The sequence below is a fragment of the Uloborus diversus genome, chromosome 4 (assembly GCF_026930045.1).
Source record: "Uloborus diversus isolate 005 chromosome 4, Udiv.v.3.1, whole genome shotgun sequence".
NCBI classification, from domain to species: Eukaryota; Metazoa; Arthropoda; class Arachnida; order Araneae; family Uloboridae; genus Uloborus; species Uloborus diversus.
The window spans coordinates 141,877,540-141,901,917 of NC_072734.1; the positions used below are offsets into that span (position 1 = coordinate 141,877,540).

The window sequence follows — 24,378 nt, forward strand, 5'->3', positions numbered from 1 at the left end:
TTTCTTCAATATAGATGTCAAATATCGTGAAAAGTAACTGATTTTTAGAACAAATTTGTAAAGAATACTAATTGTCTGCTTTGCTGCTGCGAAAAACCGAACTCATCCCCCCCCCCTTAATGTGAGGAAAGAGAGGTATGTTTAAGATAGCAAAGCAATAATTCGTTTTAAAAAAAAGGAAATAAAAATTTGCTTTTCTTCCAAAATTAGCAGATAATGTACTAAAAGAAACTGTGTTTGAAGTACTTGTAGTTTTCTTCAGTTAGTTGAAGAAAACTACTTTATGTATACTGAGGTGGGAACTGGGTGGACCAGTGGCAGCATCTGCAAAATATGAGTTTTAGAGTTATTTGATGAAATACATATTTAATATGTATTTGAAATATGCGTAAAATACTGAAATTTAAAGTTAGGCCACTGGTAAAAAATGCGTTATTTCCCTAGAAAATCATTTGTACCATAAATATGTAGTAAGATAGAAATAAAATGCAGGGGAAAAAAAATTTGGAGACACCTCAAGAATACCTCAAGAAAAGTAATCATCTACTAGAAATATAAAACTGCAGATTTTGTTTTACACTATCGACATAGTATCAACTAATTTTCAATTACTTTGACTGAATTCAAATTATTATTTGTTCAATTCCGACTTAAAATCTTAAGTTTAAAAGGTTTTTAGCTTGAAAGCCCTTTTTTGAAATTATTAAAGAGTTCAAGTTTTTTATGTAAAAACACTGAAACAAATTTACCGCAGCTGCTAATATTTTCTTTTTACTTCACAGAAATCAATCAAACCAACGTACGAAAATCGATAATGTATCTATCGAGCTAGGTGGACTTTGAATCTGCGCGTTTGCGTGAGGTGTCATAAGATTTATATCTGGCGTGACAAAAGCACTTTGCGAAATGTCACGCTTGTGTTTCTGGTAAAATAGTTGCATTCAGTTACTTACTAAACCTTTGCATTTAAACCATAAATAATTAAACGAAAATATTGATAATAAGTGAATTAAACTACAAGAAAACTTTTGACAGGTTGTGGAAATCATATCAGCAGTAGACATTTAATCTAATGAGTTGAAAAAGTTTTTCTATTCATAATAAAGGAAAATTTGAAACAAAGTTTGTGCATGGCAACACCCACTTTTTCCTTGAGCAAAGTGATTAGTATATTGAAAAAAAAAAAAAAAAAAAAAAAAACACACACACACACACAAACAGCGCTAGAACAATTGGCATAAGACGAAAATTGCCGTCGTAAGGTTTTGACGAACTTTAAAAAATTTTCAGGGTTAGAGTGTACTTGAAGCAGCAATCACGGAGTTCCAAATGCACAGCATTGCTTCTGAAAAAAAGTTAAAAAGCAGTCTCGGAAAATTGTTTCTTCAGTTTGGCGTTCGAATGAGACAACAAGATGACTAGATCAGCTTCCTTCACATCTCAGCCTTTCCAACACCAATTGTGTTTTTTCAGTACACTAATCATTTTTTTCAAGGAAAAAAAAAAGTGGGTGTTGACTTTTGAAAATTTTGAAATTGTCTCACTGGAACCGTAACCGTGAACCCTGCGTTGCATGATATTATCGCAATATCCAGACTACCACCAAATAACCATGCAAGACATCCTGTTTTGATTGGTAGGGCGGACATGCCGCAGGGTTTTATACATAAGGAAAGTTGTTTTGAATATCCTGTATATTGTTAAGAGCTCTGAGATGCTGCTTTGGGTGCTCTTTTGAGACTAAAATTTTTGGAAAGTTCAATTTCAAGGCTTCTAAAAGGAAATTATTCAATTAACTACTCTTTAGTCGTTATTATACGTTTAACGTCATATTTAATGCAACACTTTAATCAAGCATTGTCTTGAATTTTAGTATGGTGATACTTTCACTGAAGGATGAATTGAGTATAGCTATTAAATGTTCTTTTTTAGAACAAATAAAAAACATGCGATGCCTCTGAGAAAAAAGTTGCATCAAAGAAAATGTTAGAAAGAAAAAAAAAACATGAAGGATATTTAGATACTGGGTGTATGTAAGATAAAGGGGTTTTATTACCCTGAAAACATATTTGAAAAGTATTAACATCTTCAAAGAAGAAAGAAAGAATACCAATTTTATTATTAGTGAGGAAGCGATGTTTCTGAATCATTCAAAGACTGTTGTCTGTTGCTGAAACACTGCGATGTTAAGATACCATTATCGAAATTTGTTTTTTTTTTTCTTTCCAATGGGGCTGTATAAGAGACCTACCTCAAGAGGCGTCTGGGCCATAACCAGACTTAGTGCGCTCCCCAACAATGCATCAGTCTTTCATGTGTCACCTTTAAGGCGCTGATGCATAACACAGTAGTGTTTTTGACGCCCAGTTTCCACCAGATGAAGGTCCTGGGCTCTCATTTGATGCGAAATTGCACTAGGAATTTAATTTAGCCGAGGGATCTTTTACATGCCGCATAATCATACGACACATGGGCGCTGTTATCGAAATTTGTATCTATGGTTATTGTATAATTAAGAAGCCCAAGTTTTTTTTTCCTCAAGAGTCTACAATAAAGAAGTATTTACAAAAAGTAAACCTTTGTATTGTTATATGCAGACATTTATTAATAGCAATAAATGTCTCCCTAATTGTATTTAAAAAAAAACTTGTCGAACATTGAAAAACGACTATTGTCAATTAAATTTCTGTGCGAGAGAGTATCATAGGCAGGGTGAAGTATAAAGTAATTTAAACATCTTCATTATCAGTCAATCGATTCTTTTGAATTTGACTAAAGATGGATAGAACTTTTTCGAGTTCACAAAACTTCATGTTTCAGAGAAGTGCTAAATGAGAATTTTTTATTTAAGTAGTTTAAAAATAAAATAAATGTATTTATTTGTCGTGGTTAGAAGATCAAGCGGCTATTAACTTTTTTAGAGTGACCACAGATATATAAAAATACCATGAGATTATAATCAATTTCTAAACCAGCTAGAAATTTCAAATCAGAAGTTTAAATTATTCCAACTTCTAAATTTTCTGATTATAAAGAGTTACTCTTGTAGCGGGCTATCGATTGCCTAGTTATCTTGAATTTTAACAACTGTGGTGGGAAAAACTTGTTAATTATTTAAAAACACTTGTTAACTGCGTCCCTTACACATAATATCAAATATTATATACTACTACGTTGTGTTCATTTCCATTAAACTTACTAGTATTGTTCTCAGAGTTAAAGACTGAATACGTGCTGAGTACATTAATCAAAGCAGAATAATGTGTTTCACATTTTTAGAATACATTTAATTTTCTTGTAGTGCAGTATCCTTTTGAAGACGGATCAGATGACATTGCCATGGTGTTCGGTACGAATGAAAATATCACTAAAAGCGGATTTCAAATTTTATTCCAACAAATATCCATCTGCGAAGAAGACTTGAATGGTAAGTTAATGTCTTGACTTTATACTGTGTTATATCGTTGCTTCAGAGCAAAAGTATGATATCTTAGTGTTATTTCTAGGGATTAGATATCTTACTGTTGCTCTGAGGCGACGATATGTATGTAACTACAAAATAGCTTATAACATACTTTTTATGAAACAAATTTATCTCATGGAAAATTTAACCAAAAATTAACTCTTTTAGAGAAATTTGACCATCATGGTACAGCAATACTTAGTTGTGAAATCAATCTGCATTACTAATGTCTCGTTAATAATAAAGAAAATTAACTAGTAGTTAATGAAAAATTTAACCAAAAATTAACTCTTTTAGAGAATCTGACCATCATGGTACAGCAATACTTAGTTGTGAAATCAATCTGCATTACTAATGTCTCGTTAATAATAAAGAAAATTAACTAGTAGTTAAAGCAACCAGCAGATATCCGCTGCACATATAACGGATAATAATTTGCGTACTATTCGTTGGTTGTTATTTTCGCGATTTATTTCATTAAATGCTTGTGAAAAAGTGATTCTGTCATCTTTTATTTTTTACTAAGTACAGTTCAACTCCAATTATCCGAACTCTTACTATCCAAATCGTTTTTAGAATTTCAGAAAAAAAATAAAATAACGAAAACTTACTGCGATTCGAAAAATAATGATTCTATCTATGCGCTACTCTCTGCTCGAAACAAGGAGAACAATTCATTTTGGGCGGGATATTGAGCATGAAATGATTTTCATTTATAGTAAGATAAGTTCACAATGTACTAATGCAGAGCACTTGTAAGCATGCTTAGCAAGTTAAAGTTTTCGTTTCATTTGATTAATTAAATGCTCTCTTTCTTTATATATAGTGCTTTCCTCGCAGTTTTCATGTTCACTAAATAATTAATAAAATGGACCCTTGCTCTGAACAAATCCAGTGATCCGAATTTTTGATTATCCGAATGAGGTCCGGTCACCTATTGATTTGGATAACTGAGTTTTACTTTACTAAAAACACATCTAAGATCACCTCTATTGTAGTATCTGTATTTTATAATTAATGAATATAAAATTTGTATCTGTTGAATTGTCAAGAATCATTATTATTTGAGGCATTTAGTCTTAAAACCAACTCAATCTGCTTTGTAACGTTTAATTGGAGAGCCAAAGAAAAAAAAAAGCTACACGTAATGTAAACGTTGCTTTTCGTAAAAAAAGCAAATTAATTGTTTCACATTAGTTTTGACTTGATTGATCTGGATTTGCTGCAAATCACTTTGCAGTGTCATAGCAACAACCACAAAATATCAAACCATGAAACAATTTTCTTCGAAAATTTTTGGGTTGAGCTAATTTTGATACTAAACACTTGGTTTATAAAATCAATAATTAAAAAAAAAAAAATAAGACGCCCAAAAGTAATATCAAGTTAAACAGAGTTAGTGAAACGTGAAGCAATCACACTAAAACGAGTAAGGTAAACTTTGCTGGAACTTCTATTGCAGAGCACAATTGAAAGACCAAATGTTACCGCCACTTAGTTCTTTAATTTTTTAGTTTTTTCTTTTCCTTTCTTTTGATATAAATCGTTATTCTCTTTAGCTTCTTTTAAACTTCTTATTCCAATTTACTTTTCCTCTCACGAACAATAAATTTGATACGCATGATGTTTCCGGGCATTATAGAGAATGAACATTTTGAGTTAACTGATTTTAACAGAAAAGAATGAAAACGAAGATAACCAAATGCGATCAACCTCACTATTTAAAGATGTAATTTCGATTGAGCATGAAAAAATTGGTGTTGCTTCTCCATTTTATGCCTAGCAGGTAGAAATTTTCACTTTTGAAAGCTTGGTCGCAATAGTAGTTGCGTACCCAAAGCGGGTTTTTGCACTTAGAGAATTTTATTTACTGGGTAGACATTAACAGCCCGATTCTCGTAAACCTCGGATTTAACGTCGCTGTTCTCTACATCTCGGTCACGATACAAAACCGACGCCTGATTGGTGAATCGGATTCTATTTCTCCCATATGACTGGTCGAAAACGACATCGAACGAAGTTCGTTCGGTACGAGAATCGCTCTCAGTAGGTCCCCAGTTGCCTGCCAACTAGTTGACTGGCATTTTTCCTTGTCTTCACATGAGGCAACTTAGTTGATTTAACTCTTCTTTTTCCTAATAAGCCGAATTCATTCATAAAGCTGTTAAATTTGAGATGCGTTTTCTTAACTAGTTTACCTGCGAGTAGAGCGAACGCCCGGATGAGTGGATCAGAATGGTAGCCGCACATGTGCCTCGTACGCCGGGCACAGTTGACTGTTGTGTGAAGGTAGACATGCGATGCCTTCACTCTTTTCTGCCTGATTACACTTCTCAGTTCAAAAGTTGATTCAACTAAGTTGCCTCGTGTGTAGGAGGCTTAAAGGGGGGAAACCAGTTTAGACGGGTAGAAAAATCCACTTTTTTATGTCATAAAATGTTAGTAAAAGTACTCAAGAATCTGTCGCAAAAATATCAGTGAAAAATTTCGATTAGTTCCGATGCTATGAACAGTTAAGTGACTGCGGTGACTTGAAAACGTTTAGAGTAGTTTTTTTTTCTCAAACGCGTTTTTCTAATAACAACTTTTTTTAAAAAAAATAATGGGCATTCTAGCTCAAAGAGTTATAGACCAATCGTTCTGAAAATTTGCGTGAATATTTTTTATTTAACTATATTCTATGTGAACCCTCACTCTTAATAATAAAAATATTTTTTTTTAAATGCAAGACATGTGAAAAAAAATGGTAGAAAAACATGACATTGTGTCAAACACCTCAAAAACATGCAATTTTCAACTTTTCTGATCACAATTAGGTTCGTATTCTTAGGAAATATGTTGTTCACGAGAAAGAAAAACTTTAATAATTACAGATAAAAATTGTGGCTTCGGTAATGCCCACCAGCGACAAACTCTGATGGCAACGGCTCATGGATAGCAGCTTCTGACTTCACTATTTCTGCTGAAAACGACTTGAAAAAAATTACAAAATGTTCTTCAAAAGATGAATAAAATATTCCCTAAGTTTATTGAAATTCTGATTATTCCTTTTCTGTTAAAAAATTTCCCGAAAAATCCTAAAATTTCGGCTTCCTAAGCTGGTTTCCCCCTAAGACATTTAGTTCAAAAACGATGCCCATCTTGACTGACTAAAAACGTCGAGACTGTCACATCATTCAATGCTACTGAAGGTCGCTGTGTTATAAAACTAACGTAAGGAACACTGCATGAATCGAAAAATCTTCTAAATGTCTCAATTTATATAATACGTTTTCCAAGCCTGTGAGGCCGTTTGAAAATCTGTTTATTAACGAGGCAATATTAAAATAGACATCTGAATGATTTGTTTTATATTTGCGTTGTTCAAAGGGGCAGTTATTAAGGTACCCTCGATTTAAGTACCTTCTACCTAAAAGGTTCGATGAAATAAGAATCAGTTATTCTTTATTTTTTTCATTCATTAAAACAAACTATTTTTAATGTACAGTGCTGCCAAATTATTAGACTAAGACTGTTTTAAAAGCAAATTCTTTATTGATTACACAACTCTATAGACATTTTAACGGACAGTGAAATAATTATCTAATATTTAGTATGCATTCCCTTGTTCTTGATGAGCATTTTAAGTCTTTTTGGCATACTTTTCACAAGGTTTACACCATTTCTAACCTTTTTAAAAAAGGAAGTAAAAAATTGTTTATACTCACTATTATATATACTCACATACACATACTCAGTAATTACCTAAAACTAACTTTAAATGTAACAGAACACACTAATAAAAATAACTAGTGAACTGTTTAAGCTGATTGAGGTAATGTTCCTGGTAGGTAGATAAACAAAAAACATAAACAAAGCAGACAGTGCTGCCACCTGCAAATATTAAATTATGCTAAAATAACGTAATAATCAGTGTACAGTACGTACTGTACTTTAACAGTAAAAAAATAGTATTTTTGTACAAATAGTGCACAAAAAATTTAAAAAAAACTCTTTAGTCTAATAATTTGGCCAGCACTGTAAGTGAATTTGCCATTACTTTTAACATGACGATTATTTTCGATTTTAGCGCCTTTCAAAAGCGCTGTCAAAAATATGACGCGCAGTAATCTACAGTTCACCGTTTGTATCTAATTCTTAGCTAAATTTAGTGAGATTTTTATTCTTTAAGTACTTTAAGACAATACTGAGACATAAGATAAAACATGTTTTATAATATTTTCAGAACAAAGCCAAAATATTAGAAAGTATGTGATATTTCACACCTCAAAACAAATTACTTCCCCCAAACAGAAAGCAAATACATATCGGTGGCTTTTGAATGTAAACCTATAAATAGAAAATTTCTATCTCTCAAGTGTTACTTTGCAATGTTATACATTCAAATCACATTCCTTTGGGCAGATAAAAATATGAATAAAAGTATATCTTTATGGAAAAATACGTTTTTACATTCAATTTTTGTAAAGGAATCTGAAAGGGAAAGCGACATTTCTAAAACCAGCAAATTCTTTCGTATGGATAAAATTTTACTTCTGGTTTTGATATTTCAAGCTGTTTAAAATTCTTCACATATGAATAGTGGCATTGTTCTTTGATAATCAGTTCAGCTTTGATAGTCGTATTCAGAGCTTTTTTCAAGATAAATTCAAAATAAAAGAATGGAAAAGTTTTACAGGTGAAAATTTATTTTTCAGTTATGCTATTAAAGAAATCGAACCGTCACAGATTATTTTCGGGTAATTTTCCGGGATTTCACAGGTTCGCACTAGTTTCCTGTGAAAACCAAGTACCTATGCGAAAAGGTTTCCTGAATTGCTACAAGTTGCATGAATGCAGACTTCTCACTGTTGTTTAAAATATGCTTAACCAGCAGTTTCAACATATACTCAACGTTTTTATTAAATGTTTTACCTTCAGTTCAGTTACGGTCAGTCCACATTGACTGAGTCTCAAATGGAGGTGAAATAGAGTCTATATGGTTACTGTAGCCTTGCTAGAATTGCAGGCAAATAAACTTTTAGATATTTGCTTGCAATTCTGCATTAGCTTTGACCATATTTGCTAAAATACTATTTAGAAAGCTTTATTGGAAAATCAGGAATGTGTCAAGCTAATACTATTAATATATATACTAGGGGGCTATCGCCCCCTGCTCGCTATCGCTCGCCAACCCCCGGAACTGCTTACGCAGTTCCCTGTGGATCGCTTCGCGATCCATGCTCGCTTCGCTCGCTCGCTGTATGCCAATACATTAGCCTAGCTAAAATTTTCCGTAAAAATTAAAGTTGGTAATTGCATTTAGGTCACCATCCATTTAACCAATATGAAAATTACGTTCATAATGTTAATTTGTCTGCTTTAGCCAGATTTTCGACAGTTTAACTTTGCTGTATGTAAGATGACTGCCTTGGCAATGTGCACAACTTTACCATTATAGATACAAAAGTGTCTGTCATTGCTTTGGAGAGATTGCACTTCTACCTGTTGGTCCGCGGAAGGTATTTTATTTCCCTTCTACCACCCATTGGAAAACCAATGAAGGCATTCCCCTATCCGCCACCTGGGGACGCGCCCTCTAGGGGTTACAGGCTCCCCCGAGGGATGTATTTACATTACTTACACTCTTATATATTTACATATTTACACTCTTATATATTCTAATCTGAGAAAACTTCCTCATATACACAATTAAAAATGTCCCGTTTGGGAGCCACAACTGACACTGCTTCAAAAGATCTTGTTCTTGATAATGCCACATAGAGCTGGCCATGACTAAAAACAGGCTCAGAGAGCACCAAACATATTTTCTCAAACGTTTGTCCTTCTTGTTGTTATTCTGAATCCTTGCCACGTCACGAACAAAAAATGGTTTAACTAAAAACGCGAAAACTCGCCAAGGCTACTTTGCTTGCACAATACTAAAACTACTATAACCCTAAACAAATTTGGCGAAACCTTTCAGCTGAGAATAAAAGGAATAAAGTAAATTCTTTCTCGGTTATTCATTTTGAACTGAACTGTCGTACTGAAGCAGAGAATAGACGACGCTCAAAGCGCCTACGCGTTCAAAACAACATTGCCGATGAACATGATTGTGGAGCAATGTGTGAAGAATGCGAATTTTGTGGTGCTCTTTATTGGCAGAAAGAGCGTAATACTGCAAATAAATATACTAAATGTTGCCATGACGGAAAGGTGCGGTTACCGGCATTGTGTGACGCACCTGATCTGTTGAAGGAACTGCTGACTGAAAATTCCCCAGCCGCTAAAAATTATCGGCAGCGAATCAGAGAATACAACTCTGGAAATGGCTCGTCTTAAATTGGATTCAAGAACGGTTTCCTGCCTTCTTTGAGCTTTTCTTTGCTGATTAAGGTTGAAATGGGCCACAGCCCGACTCAAACTCATCTCAAAAAAAAAAAAAAGTTCGTTGAGTATTCTGTGATTCAAGATTTCAAAACAACGTAGAAGTTTGTTTACATGATTTATCGGCGAAGTGTTGCCAACAGAGGTTTAGAAATTCACCCCTTCATTTGCCGGCACGTAAGAGAATTATATATATAGATGTTTTCTTAGAAGATTTTTAAGTTATTCTAAAAACGTAAGTAGCTTTTATTGGAAAGGTTTCCGAATTTTCCAGACTAATTTCAGGAAGTTTACCGACATTTAGTGGGAAACTTTCCTGTTTTTTGCCCGATATGTCACAGGCAGAATTTAAGCGCTTTAGCTGCCCATTATTTTCTAAGAACGTCTCTGATGTTTTTTTTGCAGAGTAAATTAAACGTTTTACGAGCAAGGTTTTTGTTGTAATATACCCAGTATCGATACTTGCCCAAGCAAACCGGGGTAGATTTCGAAATTTGTGTTTTGAGCTAAACACATTGTTTTGAAAGGTATTTAAACTTGTGTTTTTAGTACAAGAAATGATATTTGAAATTTATATACGCCATGTGAATTACTTTCAATGAGATAGAGAATGAATAATTTACAGCAGGGCCTCAACCGTTCAAGCTCTGTGTAGCTTCTAGGACTAGTAGGACTAGTGTGGTGACATAGACGATGAACCTCTGCCTTTTTAGTATGTTTCACAACCTCTTATTCTGTTCACCAACCTGAAAACGTTTCATTGCTTTTCAATACATTGCTTTTCATTGCTTTTCAGTTTATTAGAAGTTCTTTTCTTCTAGCTTCTTAAGGACTAGTGTGGTGACATAGACGATGAACCTCTGTCTTTTTAGTATGTTTCACAATCTCTTCTTCTGTTCACCAACCTAAAAAAGCTTCATTGCTTTTCAATACATTGTTTTCAGTTTATTAGAAGTTCTTTTTTGTTTGAGATAGAATATAACTTGAATATGCGTTTGATTCCTTGACGAGCGTTTCAAGAAACTTTCTTGCACAAATTTGCTAGTTTTAGAATATTAATAGTCTTTTAAGCCGGAGGTCGTGGGTTCGATACCCGCCGGTACCCTGGGTGTTATTTCCTTCTCTTGTGTTGTAAATCTTTCATGTGAGTGTGAGAAGGCAGGGCAGATTTTACGCAGTCCTCTATGTATGTGAAACTGTTTAGCTTCTGTATAACTAAATAAAACAAAAACTAATTTAAAAGATAAATGCATCATACGTGCGGGAGTCAGAAAATTAGTTTCCCCTGTGATCAGAGTTATGTATGAAAGTCAAAAAATAGAATGACACATAAAAGAAAAATATTACTTAATTTTTCTTCATAAGTACCGTTGTCATTGAGACTTTGTCGTACAGCTGGATTAGCTCCAAAAACCCCTTCAAGAAAAACTCAGGACGTACGGTGGAAGCGTCTAGCGGCTTGTTTGACTTCAGCATTGCTGCCAAAGCGCCTCCCACCGAGATTCTTCTTGAAAGTCGGGAATAAGATGCAAGTCTCTTGGTATAGTATCAAAACTGTATGACGAATGGTGTGTAGGCACTCCTAGCGAAGATTTGCTACATGATTATGCGTTGCCGTCGCCGAGTCTGGTCTCGCATTGTCATCCAACATCAGAACGCCAGATCTTAGAAGGCAATGCCACTTTTTCCGGATCCCCTCTTTCACCCATAGTCGTCCAACGCTTTGTCCTTATACGAATCCCTGATGTTTTCCTGGATGGTTTTTTGAAGCTTATCAAGCAGTACGTCACAATGCGCTTGGTATTGATGTTGACAAATTAAATTAGGTCATATCTTTCATGTTTCCTTACGTATATTGTTTGACTTTCATACACACCTCTGTACACAGTCGCCAAAAGAAACTTATTTTCCTACTCACCCTCGCACTTTCTACTAGTTTTGATCCATCCAGACTTAATGAATCGGACCTGGAGACAAATGAACTCAACGGAATTATTTCATTTACTTCACTGGTGGGTGTTGAAATCACTCCTTTTTCAAAATTTTTCTTTTTTTGAAATTTCAGCCATCCCTGCAATTCATGCCTGTGATGTCCTCATTACCGATCCTTCCGGTGAAGTGGTGACTCATAGGTCCCCTGACGATGCTTTGGGTGATCCAGTGTGCCGCTACACTATTGGCAGAAGACATTCCGGATATTGCCATGTAGAGTTGGACTTCGTCGACTTCAATGTGGACTACAGTCCAGGGTGCATCGGAAGCTACGTCCAGCTGGATGGACATCGGTTTTGTGGTACATCCTTAAGAGGACAAAGAAGTGAGTCATATTTTTGAGCATTCGAAGTACGAATGACAAAACAGGAAATGCATTCATTATTTTACTAAATACTTTGGATGTAAAATAACGACAGAAGGAACAAACACAGCGTTGAAAGTAAAAGCTTTTAAAAATAAAAATTTTGTATGATTAATTCCTTGAAATCAAAATGTGCCCCTTAATGTCACTTTCATCGGCAGTTTTGTACATCATTTATTAAGTGTTGAAGAAATGCATTTCTTTATCACTCAAGAATGGTTACGTAACGATTTACTAAATTGCTACGGATTTTTTTTTTTACTTCATTGTTACTGATAATACTGTTATAAAATAAAATTCCTTGATTAATTACTTGATAGAAAAATTTGTTGCTGCTGGTAATGACGTTAATAAGAGTTAGTCCTGGCAAATAAATATTTTTATAGCTTTAATTAATGTTATAATTAACTGCTATGCATTGATGTAATTTATATAAATTCTCTCTTTTTTTTAACAGAAAATGTAACCTTCGACGCCTTGGGCAACGTCCATATCGTCTACAAGACAGATACTGTTAGAATGGATCGTGGCTTTCATCTCCTTTTCCGGCAAATTACGTGCCCTCCAGGAAATCCTGTTCGATCTCCAGGTGGATCAGGTGAGGTTCTCTGAGAGTTACAGAATGCGTTCAAAATCACTTGCAAAATTAGATCTAAACAATCATTAGAAGTAAAAACTTACTTTTGTGCTGAAGATATGAGTGAAAGAGCAACAAAGTGAGGCATAAACTTGCGAAACATTTATTGCATGACCGTGTCAATGACCGTAAAAGTGATTATCTCCATATTTTGAAAATGCGTATTTGTTTGCCAAATGGTATTAAATTTAGTTATATAAGATCGTTATTCCTAAGATCCTAATTAATTTTTTGTTCACCGTAATTAAGTTTCCCATGTTTCTCTTTCATGTGACGTAATGTAATGTAAAAATGGAAAACAATGTCACAAAATAGTGCAACCATTATCGCTTTTCGTCTCCTATCAACTTGATTTAACTCCAAGTATACATCATTTTTAAATAGATTTCTTATACTTGGCTGAGTAACGACTTATTTATTTCGTGTTCTACTCTTTGTTTCCTCATTTAGATCTGGTGGGTGATCGATTGCCCAGCAGCTGCAGCAAAGTTTATTACGAAAAGGAATTCTACATTGAGAGCCCCGGATTCCCTAATTACTATCCGAACGACCTGGACTGTCAATTAGTGATCAGGAGGTACAGACCATCCATCTGTAAAATAGACATTCGATTCCTAGATTTCGACGTTGAGGAAAGCCCCGGATGTGTGTTCGATTTTCTTCAACTCGACACTCAAAGACTATGTGGTAGAATTCCGGAGGATAATGTTAGTAAGTAATGTTACAATGCTCTTTGAAATAAAACTAAACGCAGCAATTAGCTAATGGGATACACTAATTTTCATTTTTACATCCCCCTTAAGACCGATTTGATTTTTGTTAATTGCGACTACGTGGGATCAACGTAAATTCAAGTTAAGGGAGGCTAATGAAAACTTAGATTAATTGTGATCAGGGCTAATTTGATTTAAATGAAATCTAGATAAGTTATGAACTAAGCTGGTCAGAATGAATTAAAATTCGTGATATTTAATGAACAAGATTTATCTGAATAAGCAAAAATTGTGAAAAAGGTTAATTTTAATTTAACTGCAGAATAATTGTGATTGCAGCTAATTTGTACTGGCTATGGTCGGGGGCGTGCACATGAATTTTGGAGCCCGACACAAATGACTTATACGGCCCACTCCATATTGTGCACCCTACGTCTTAACATGAATTTCACCCTCATTTTAAAAATCTCGGGCCCCCTTTAGGATTGGGCCCAGACCAACAGGAGTCCCTTCTCTGCCCCCCTCCTCCCATGCAAGCCTCTGGCTGTGATCAATATGTTTTGCAAAATGTACGTTTGACTTATTTTTAGAAAATAATACATATTTACTAACGGAATCAATTCCACTTTAACTGAACAGTTAGGCATTATTCATTTAAAAGACTAACACAGAAATTATATAATGCAACAACAAATGTCAGTGTTCACTTTGCGAAGCAGCAGGAGACAACTTGGTATTTTAAGTTCATCGATAATAGGTTCATTAAGTTTTCCGCTTTATTGAGACCAACAACTTTTAATTGTGTTTTTGATTTTATCACATTTTCCTAGATACGATAAAAAAAATTCGCATGACTAGAGTGCCTTAAAAATAGAACATGCTAAATTTGCTAATTTATTTTCATTGTTAAAGCAAAAAAAAAAGAAGCTATTTTGTTAGAAATTATTTTTTTCTGTGGAGTTCTTCGAAAAATATTGTAATTTTCTTGTCTGTGGTAAAACCGCGATACTTTTGTTGAGTGAAAAATTTTAAGTTATCAAACTCAGTACTGAATGTAAAGGAGGGGGAGGCAAAGGGGAGCTCTTGCTTCTTGCAGCAATTTTTATGGAGTGGCAAATATAACTTAGTTCTGTCTTCTTTTCTAGGGACGAGTTTACACATCAATCTTTAAAACACTATCTGTCAAGTCTTTAATCCCGTCTTTTCTTCTTCAAAAGCCAAACAGTATCTCATCTCTCATTTTGACGTTTTATCGTGTTTTTGCAAACTAAACTGTTTTATGTATGACTCCTTTTACGAATTTCCAATTGCTCTGCATCAGCAATTTTCACTCTCTCTCTCTGGATTTATGAATAACAATCTCTCATCATCATGCAGCTTCACGTAGAGATATTTTAAACGCTTCCACTAACGGTATTTTATGCATTGAAAATCGGAAATACATCTCAAAAATTTAGTCTAAGTCAGTCAAATCTTTACTAATAATAAAGCTGAAAGTCTCTCTGTCTGGATATCTAGCCGAATCTCTCTCTGTCCGGATCTCTGTCTGTCAGGATCTCTGTGATGCGCATAGCAACTAGACCGTTCGGCTGATTTTCATGAAATTTGGCACAGAATTAGTTTGTAGCATGGGGGTGTGCACTTCGAAGCGATTTTTCGAAAATTCATTTTTGTTCTTTTTCTATTCCAATTTTAAGAACATTTTCCCGAGCAAAATTATCATAAGATGGACGAGGAAATTACCAAGTTATCATAACGTGGAACCGTTAACATGGGTAAATCAATTGGCGAGAAATTCACCATACATTATTTGTAAATATACAGGCGAACCAAAATACCTTTTAATTTTCTACTATGAGCAAAACCGTGCGGGTGCCACTAGTTAATAAATAAAACAAAATAAATAAATAAAGTTGAATTTTTTTCGTTATTTCATTTGAATATTTTGGTAATCTTTTCAACATAAGAGGTGAAACATGGTAAATGCTGAAAATCAAAATAGATCTCTTCATTTCCTGATCTTCATCTCTTCTTTCGTTTCCTCTTTAGAAAGTTTTTTTTTTCTTTGCAGAACTGATAACTATTATGGCCCTCACTATTTTCGTATATTCCACTTCCAGAAAAGGAGTTCATCCCTCTGAAAGTTGCAAGCAGCATTTTCAGACCTAGTAAAAAAAAAACCTAGATACAGCAAAATCTCGCTATATCGCACTTGTCGGGAGAAAGCAAAAAAGCACGATACATCAGAAAACGCGATCTAACCGAGGTTGTAAAAAAGTTATTTATTTGATGTCCAAATGAATGATTTGTACGCCTTCAACAAATTTAATTTATTATGTTGGACAAATTTTTATTTAAAACAAAAACAAAACAGAAAAAAAAATAGCTTATCAATTCTTCTTTCAGATGAAAAAATATAATTTCAAATGTTTCGATTATTTTCCTGGTAAAATGAGAAGCAAAAATTGCAAAAAAAACTGCAATAAGTTCTGATGAATGCAAAACATACCAGTTTTGTTTAGCTCATTAAAAGAACTGACTCTTCTTGATTGAACTTGACTACATTTTTTTCTTCCCGGAAAAAAAGCAACACGTTTTTTTTTATTTTTATTTTTTTTATTTTTAATATTTCGGGAGACAATCGAGATTTCGCGATATATCCAAATGCATGACATATAACGAGGCTCGATGTGACGAGGGGTTGCTTATACCTGTGGCTTCCTGCATCGTCTCAGCCTTTTAGTCGAAGTCAAAACTATTCCTGAAACGTCTATTATCACAAAACAGCCTCTTTCAAAACCAAAATTAGTTATCCACACCTTTTCTCAAGTACCATCCTTTTTAGAAAGCACAAGTTTTCACATCTGCTATTTTCGCGTACTGAACTATTAATCTATTAATCCATTCTTACTACGGGTTCAGCACTTAGGTAATTGTTTAAAAAAATGTTTTTTCCCCCTACGAAACCAGGTTAAACTCATTGAAACTTTTAGGATTCAAGTTAGTTCTTTGTTTTTCAAATTCAATGTTAATGTCCTCTCTGATGCGTCATTTTATTGACCGACCCGGAGTACACAGGTACACATCTTTGTGTGAGTAACAAATTACCAACTAAACTTTCAGAAAAGAAATCGTGTCATCACACTACTTATTTTTTTCGATTTTAAGCCTCACTATTACTCTGTTATATAGGGTTCAATTTAAATAATATTTTAGTAATGAAATGATTTGAATATAGAAATTATACACCTGATTAACTATCTTAATTATTGTTAACATATGCCTTCACTTCTTCAGTTTGGCTTTTCATTCGACACTATAAGTAAAATAACATTCAAATTAGTCTCTTATTATGTGTTGTATTTGCTTTTGTTTCTCTCAGTAATTTTTGAAGGCTAGTTGTACTGTTTTAACAAGAAGGATTTCGATAGGCGTAGAATTAAACGATTCCATGTAATAAAATAGGGATGTAAAAAAATCAGTTTGAGAAAGAACATGCATGTTTATAAAGTTTTCATCGTTATTGCAAATTTTGCGATCAATAAAGTTCTAGAGCTGTTTGATTGGAATACGCTCTTCAAAAGTAGTTTCTTTTCCAAAAAAAAAGAAAGCAAATAAACAAACTGAACGTTCTAAATTATTCTACGCGAATTAAATGAAAAATTAAGTTGAATTTTGACACCTTGAGTTCAAATTATTCTTTTCGCTATCACGGATTGCGATAGGTACCTACTTGTTGGGTTTCTTGTATGTGAGTGTGTGCAGGGTGGTGGATCCGAGGAGTTTGTATTATTAGCAGAGGAAAATAAAAGCAAAGGACCGTCAACTGTGGTTAAGTGTAACAATTAAGTAATCATGATTGCTTAAACAAATAAATATCCTGCTCAAAAAAATGTAAATCCCACTCATTAAAAGAAGAAAAAACCTCTCATAGTGTGCAAAATTCAAATGAGAAATAATGAGCGATGTAAGAATTTCTTCAACTTAACGTAACTGCGATGGCCATTCAACTGTGAAGATTTAACAATTCTATTCTTGCTAATTATCTTTTAGAAGAATTGAATTCTGCTAAGCTCAAACTCTTTTTATCAGAGCCAGACAATATACTTCTCTGTGAACCGCTGATTTTTATTGTTCATACTTGCTTTTTTTTTTCTGTTATAGAAAGTTCAGAATTTCTATCGGCCGAAAAAATTCTTCGATTCAAGACTGATGCTGTCAATCCGAGACCTGGCTTCTTCCTCTACGTCAGGCAGCTGGACTGCGGAGCTGTCGTTCCACCAGCAGTTCCTGGTTCCCCTTCGTCATGTGACGTCCACGTCTATGACCTGGAGGCCAGAATCACAAGTCCAAACTATCCACGGGATTACGGCAATGACTTACGATGCCGGTATACGATCCATCGGCAAGCAAACCACATATGCCAGCTGAGGGTGACCTTTTTGGATTTCAAACTGCAGGACGGAAGTCCTGGTTGTTACAACGACTACTTGGAAATGGACGGTGGCTGGAGAGCCTGCGGTGACAAGTTTCAAGGCATCACAAGTATGCTCATCTTGATTTTTACTGTACCATACACTGTTAAAAAAAATCCTGAAATTTTACGGTAAAAGTTACTGGCATCCATGCTGCCAGTATCTTTTACCGTAAAATCCAATTTTATTGTAAAATTTTACGGTAGAATAAACGAGAGTTTAAAATCGCAAAATGCGAGCATGAGGTTCGATCTCTGGATCTTCGGATTGGCCGGCAGCTTTTGCCGCCCACCATACGAGTTGGAACACATTGAGTGAGGGAAATACGACGTTAGATGCTTCGCACTGTAAGTTATGTGGTTTATCATTTGGAGCTGCAATCGTTTATTTTTTTTCGGTACAGTTTACTGTAATTTTTTTCTGTACTGTAAACACTCCATTTTACAGTAATATTTATACCATAAAAGTTTCAGGAATTTTTAAGTGAATTTTTTGTTTCTAGATTATTGTGGAATGTATGTGGACACTGTCTATCATTTTAATGAAATTTAAACTCATTTAATATTCTAGAAGAGCATCTTGTAAGGTCCAAATATCAACCGGATCGCGTCCTTTACACAGTGACAGCATAACTGAATATGTGATTCAATTTATGCCCCTCGTACTCGCGTCGCTACTGGGCTAAATGTTAGAGTGTGGTGCAGAAAAGCAATTACAAAGCAATCACTAAAGGACTGGCTTTTTCTCTAAATTGCATAACTACATAAAACGAGCTGATGTGTGCATCACATGACTTCCTTTTACTCCAATTTAAAGTCATTTTCTTATTATTGGCAGTTTTAATATGATTCAATAGTTTACTCTCAAAATATCACCAACAGTGGCCAAGTTAAAACTAGATTTAAAAAAAAAATCGCCAAATTTGTTCCGTTCTTGAGTTATGCGACATACATACACACATACGCACATACATACGTACATACAGACGTCATGAGAAAACTCGTTGTAATGAACTCGTGGATCATCAAAATGGATATTTCGGGTGTCTGTACGTTCCTAGGCACATATCTACGTGGTCCTGTTGAAAAAAAACTCAAGATTTATTTGGGGGTGAGCAAAATAGAAATTAAGGCCGATTTTTGGGTAAAACTTTTTCGCAAATACAATACTTCCTTTTTTGTAAAAAGAAGTAAAAAGGCCATAATGCAAATCTTAGTATTAAAGCTGTAACAACATTCTATATCAGTACTTAAATGAAGATTTGGTTGGAATATGAGTTTTTTCTTCTTCTAAACATGTATCTTTAGAGAAGTATGCCGGCCTGATGGCCGTTTTAAACCGAATTTTAACCTCTTCATGATAAAAAAAAAAATGAGAAATAATGTATCCGAATGTACCTTTAATTGGCCTGCTGTTCGCAAAACTTGAAGTTAAGGTTTTGTAGTCTGATACTCATATTTGATCTGAAACACTTATATCTACACCGAAATTATGTCGGTCCGTCTGTATTGAACGAGCAATAAAATCTTCTAATATTTTACCCACAAGCGAGAACAAAATAGACTAATTTTTCGAATAGTACATCACTGCTAAACGTTGAAATAGGCAGGAAAACTTCAAGCAGCTCAAGGAAAGTTTTTTTTTTTCTTTTTCTTCTCTATCTTAAAAAGGAATATATTAAGTAATTTATTGTTATTAAAAGTAAAGTTCAATAAAAAATAAGCCTTTAAGCTGCATAATGTTTTGTTGCTATTCGTGAAATGTAAGCATTATTATTTTTTGAAGCTTTTAAATCACTAATATGCTTCGAATCGTTTAAAATGTTGAAAGTGATTTGTTGAGGCTTTAATGGTACAATAATGCAACGCATACAGCTCTAACAGTGTAAGCCAGCTTCCATGAAATATTATTTGGCGTATAACGTAGGGATAGGCCAACTTCACAATGAAAGCTTTTGATTTTCTAGTTGTGTAAAATGTGTGGTTTTGTTACTAAATGCGAGTTTTCGAAGCTTGGATACATGTATTTGTGGTATTTTCTAGTTTACTTTTGATGCTTTTATGTTGCTTTTTCCTATTTTTCTTACTTTCTTTAGATTTGCACATCAGCACGTTTTAGTTTTCCGAGCTAAAGGCATTTAAGTTTAAAAACGAAAACAAAATTGATTTAAAGTATGAACTGGAAGCGAAAAGCTCTTTTGGGAAAAATTTCTGAAGTGTGTAAAACTCCGGTTAATTTTTCCTCTTAAATTTTGAAACTACTTGAAATTATAGCTCTAAAAATGGAAAAAAAATCGGAAGCACCAAAATCATACCATTTTCCAATAAGCTGCACAGTATCCTCAGTTTGAATCAATGCTTTGATAATGTAAGCAATTTAACGGCAAACCAAATGCGTAACCCAATTTTTCAAGTTAGCATCTGCTCCTGGTTTAGTAGTAAACAAACAAAGTTTCCACGGAAGTATGTTCACTTCATAATATCTTTTGTTAATTAAAAACGCTGATGAAAAATTTTAGTAGTTTGGTTCGAGTGATGACCTATAACTTTAGAAACATTGAAATTGCAAAATGCTTGTGACGTAGCCCCTATTGATCAGTAATGAATGTTTTTCTAATTCTGAAGTATAATGATGGATGGCACATAAACTGATTCGTGCAATTTGTAGACTGAAAGTCAATAGCAGAGCTTACAAAGGAAGTCAAGAAGTCCAGTAGATTTGAAACTTTAAAGTATGTGCAGCGTAAAGCAGTTGTTTCTGCTGTAGACAAATCAATATATTTATGACACTGATGGATGCTTTTATTGATAGATACCTGGAAGTTTAGAATTCTCTCCATCTTTTCTTCAGACTAAACTTTGAAACTTCATGAAATGCTTTTTAAATATTTATCTTATGAATAAAATACGACGTTTTTCTAAGATATGGTTTAATCAATCTCAACTCCAGCAGACCATAAAATTTACTTTAAGGTGGGGGGGGGGGGGAGGAAGAATTCCATTTAAAACAAAACTCTTTCGTTTCTAGAATACCAACAAAACTTCCTCGATTTATTTCAACAAAGCCAGTATTAAACTGAAATATATGTTTGAACGATTTCAAAAATATTAATTATAAATAAATGAAGTTATGCGTGCTTAGCAAAATTAGTTTTGCAGCAAAGCAGGAAAATAGAAATCCTACTCGAATTATTTACAGCAAGAAGTCAAGTGCCTTTTTTTTTCTATTTATTCCTTTCGCAATGTAATGATGCTTGTTATTCAGAAGATTAAAACTCTTCCGATTACAGCAATTATTTTATAAAATATATAGTTTTAAGTTCGCGTAAAATCAAAGCAACCTTATTGGACATTTATCTAAGAATTTTTGGTATTTTATTTAAGTTACACATCTGTCCCTCCGAAGTGCCGAAGTACGATAAAATCAATTGATATGAAGAAATCAAACTATTTGGCTTTATAGTGTGCCGTGTAAAAGTGGTAAAAGGAATCTCCGATTTGAAGAAGTATAAAAGCTAAAGATAAAGTTAATGACTAGAAAGAAATGAAAAATCAAAATTGCATTGGGTAATCCTTTCTGCCCAAATTTGCTTATTTTCCGTTTTAAAAGCATTTGTAATTTGGCTGCAATTTGCAGAATCTTTAATACCTTTTGAATGTTTCAATTTTTATTTCTACGATTTCTTTTTTTTTTTTTGGGGGGGGGGTGGCAATTGGGAGCATAGCTGCAAAACCTTTATTTTCACAACCATTAGTTCTAGATGCGTACTTCCAACTGCAAAAATGGTCAGTATGAGATGCAGCGTTAAGATATTGAAGCAAGCCGAGCCAAAAAGGGGCCTGAGATTTTTGAAATGCGGAGTGAAATATGCAGAGACGTAGGGGTAAACTTTATGGAGGGGGCCCATAAAAGTTATTTGTGACAGGCCCCGAAACTTCTGTGTACGTCCCTACTTTATACTTGTGGTTTTCATGGGTCATATAGCTGCTGAATATGATTCCCCCCCCCCAAATTGTAAGAGCTTTTGTAATTCGTTTTTATGTATCATGGTATAACATTTCTTTCTTTATTCAATAGCAATGAAAACTTAAAACATATAGGGGAAAAGGGGACACACACACACACACATGTGAGCAATTTTTTTCAGTTCTTAATTTCTCAGAAAATATTATCAATTTCTCACAGAAAAAGGGTCTTCATGATTGAATAGTCTTTTCTTTGTGCCATGGAAATTTTTTAGATTTTTTAGAAAATATTTATTTACTTTATGGATTTTTTTAAAAATGTCTTCAATTGTTCACATGTGCCCCTTTAGGGGGGGGGGGCATATGAGAACAAGCTTGGGGCACATGTGAGCACGATTGAAAAATTCAGGACTAGCATCATGTTTCAACGAAGAATTCGTGATAATGAAGCACATTCGTATATACCAGTTACATTCAAGATTTTGTAACCTATACTGTGTCAGTTTGAATTGTAGAGTAACTGTTATTAATAAAACATTTTTTCCGAACCATATAACTCTGCTCACTGTCAAATTTTAAAGTTGCGTAGCATGTCTTAATCACTGGATCAACAAGAAAGAATCTTATAATTCTAAACAATACAGGGAATATTTTATTGTGTGTAGTTTATTCTTGTTATATAGTGCGTTTAAGCTTCATACAGAATATGATGATGAATTTTAAAACTATTCTAAAATTCAGTTTTTAGTTAAAGAAAAATATTTTGTGTTTATTTTCCTTTCGAATATTATGTACCACTAAATTTTGGGCCAACTATTTAGTCATTAAAGAATTTAAAAAATAAAAGTAACAAAATAAACAATTAATAATTATATAATTATAATTAACAATAAATTTACAAACTGATTGCATCAAAATAACAATTATAAGCCTTTACATCTCTTTTAACACTTATAATAATCTTACACTAATATTTATATTGCGGAGAGGCTATGGGAACTGTTCACATGTGCCCCAACATGTTGTGTTCGCAAGTGCCCCGTCATCTACCTTAGAACCAATTTTCAAAAATAAAAAAATTTTAAATCCAATATAAAATTTAAACATTGGCATACATTTACTTGAATGTTCATATAAAAGTTTTCAATAATTAAATTTAGCTTATTAGTTAGTTTAAAAAATATTTTTACACGACGAATACAGTGCTAAAAGAACATCAGCATCTGCCAAAACAATTAAGCATTCACCACAGGAACATAAACTGGCTCCTTGTTCTGAAAGTTTGGTTAAGAACTAGTGCTGGTACTGCCGTTACATGAGAATTTTTTAAGATTTTGCTTGGCGTTATCCTAGTAAAACATACCATGTTCACATGTCTCCCGTGCTCACATGTGCCCCATTTTCCCCTACTGTGTTTTTTTTTTTTTTTTTGCTTCAATAATTACTGTAATCGGTGTTGTTCTGGAAGGACGATACGTTCCCATCTCAATTTCAGTACGGTCTTTTAGAATTTTGAACTTGAATATTTAGGCTATATTTGGCCAGAATGACTTTTCCAAGTTCGCAGAACAAGGTTTCTCAAAGAAGACTAAAGAGTATTTCAGTCATTCATAAAATAATCCTCTAACTGTCATAATCTCTTTACAACGATTATCCGCTGCAGCCGTGTAGAGTCATAACCAATCACACAACGGTTTTGGTTGGAGGGGTGCATTAAATTCAATACCCGATTGGTTAAAGGTGTTGCTAAGTAGACGGCACACGTATAGTAAGTGTCGTCTGCAAGTATGAACGTGAAATATACTTTCACATTTCGTAATACCATGCTGTTTTATTTTTGGATTAGAATAAAAATAAAATAATTTTAAAAAACAGAGAGAAAAGAAATAAAACTTTGGTTTATGTGCATACTATCATCTTTAAAATTTTCTCAGTATCTTTCAAAAGCTTCAAATGCTATAAATTAGCATTATTCGGATTAATCGAACTCTAGGCAAATAAGAATCGGATTTGTGAAATGTTGATACTTTTCTTTTTAGTACAGTGCAATTAGACATGAACCTCAACATCCAAAGTAAAAGTTTCCCGTCAACTCCAAATTGTTTTATACTGTCCAGATATTGTTTGGTAAAAAGTTACACCGTTTCCAGCGTCGGGTTTTGGGGGGAGGGGGGAGAAGTTGGTAAATTAGTAGTTTTTACCAGTTTTTTTGGAAATATTTAAAAAACTATGGTGTTTAGCGCGAAAAGTGCAATATACAAAATAATCTACACTAAATTACGAACAAAATGGTCCTAAACATTATTTTGTTAAGTAAACGGTTCCAGAGTTACGGCGGGTGTAAAAGTAGAAAATTTTCGCATTTTTAAGATTTTTTGGAAAATGCAGTTCTAACTACTA

General features: G+C 33.9%; 1 protein-coding gene across 1 annotated transcript in view; it reads left to right on the forward strand.

Moving 5' to 3' along the window:
* The window catches only part of LOC129220880 (cubilin-like), a 156,988-nt gene that overhangs the window by 103,111 nt on the left and 29,499 nt on the right, over window positions 1–24,378 (forward strand). Inside the window, 5 exon segments of the mRNA XM_054855315.1 lie at window positions 3,302–3,427; window positions 11,898–12,149; window positions 12,646–12,786; window positions 13,276–13,536; window positions 17,703–18,083. Coding sequence (XP_054711290.1) covers window positions 3,302–3,427; window positions 11,898–12,149; window positions 12,646–12,786; window positions 13,276–13,536; window positions 17,703–18,083 — 1,161 coding nt within the window.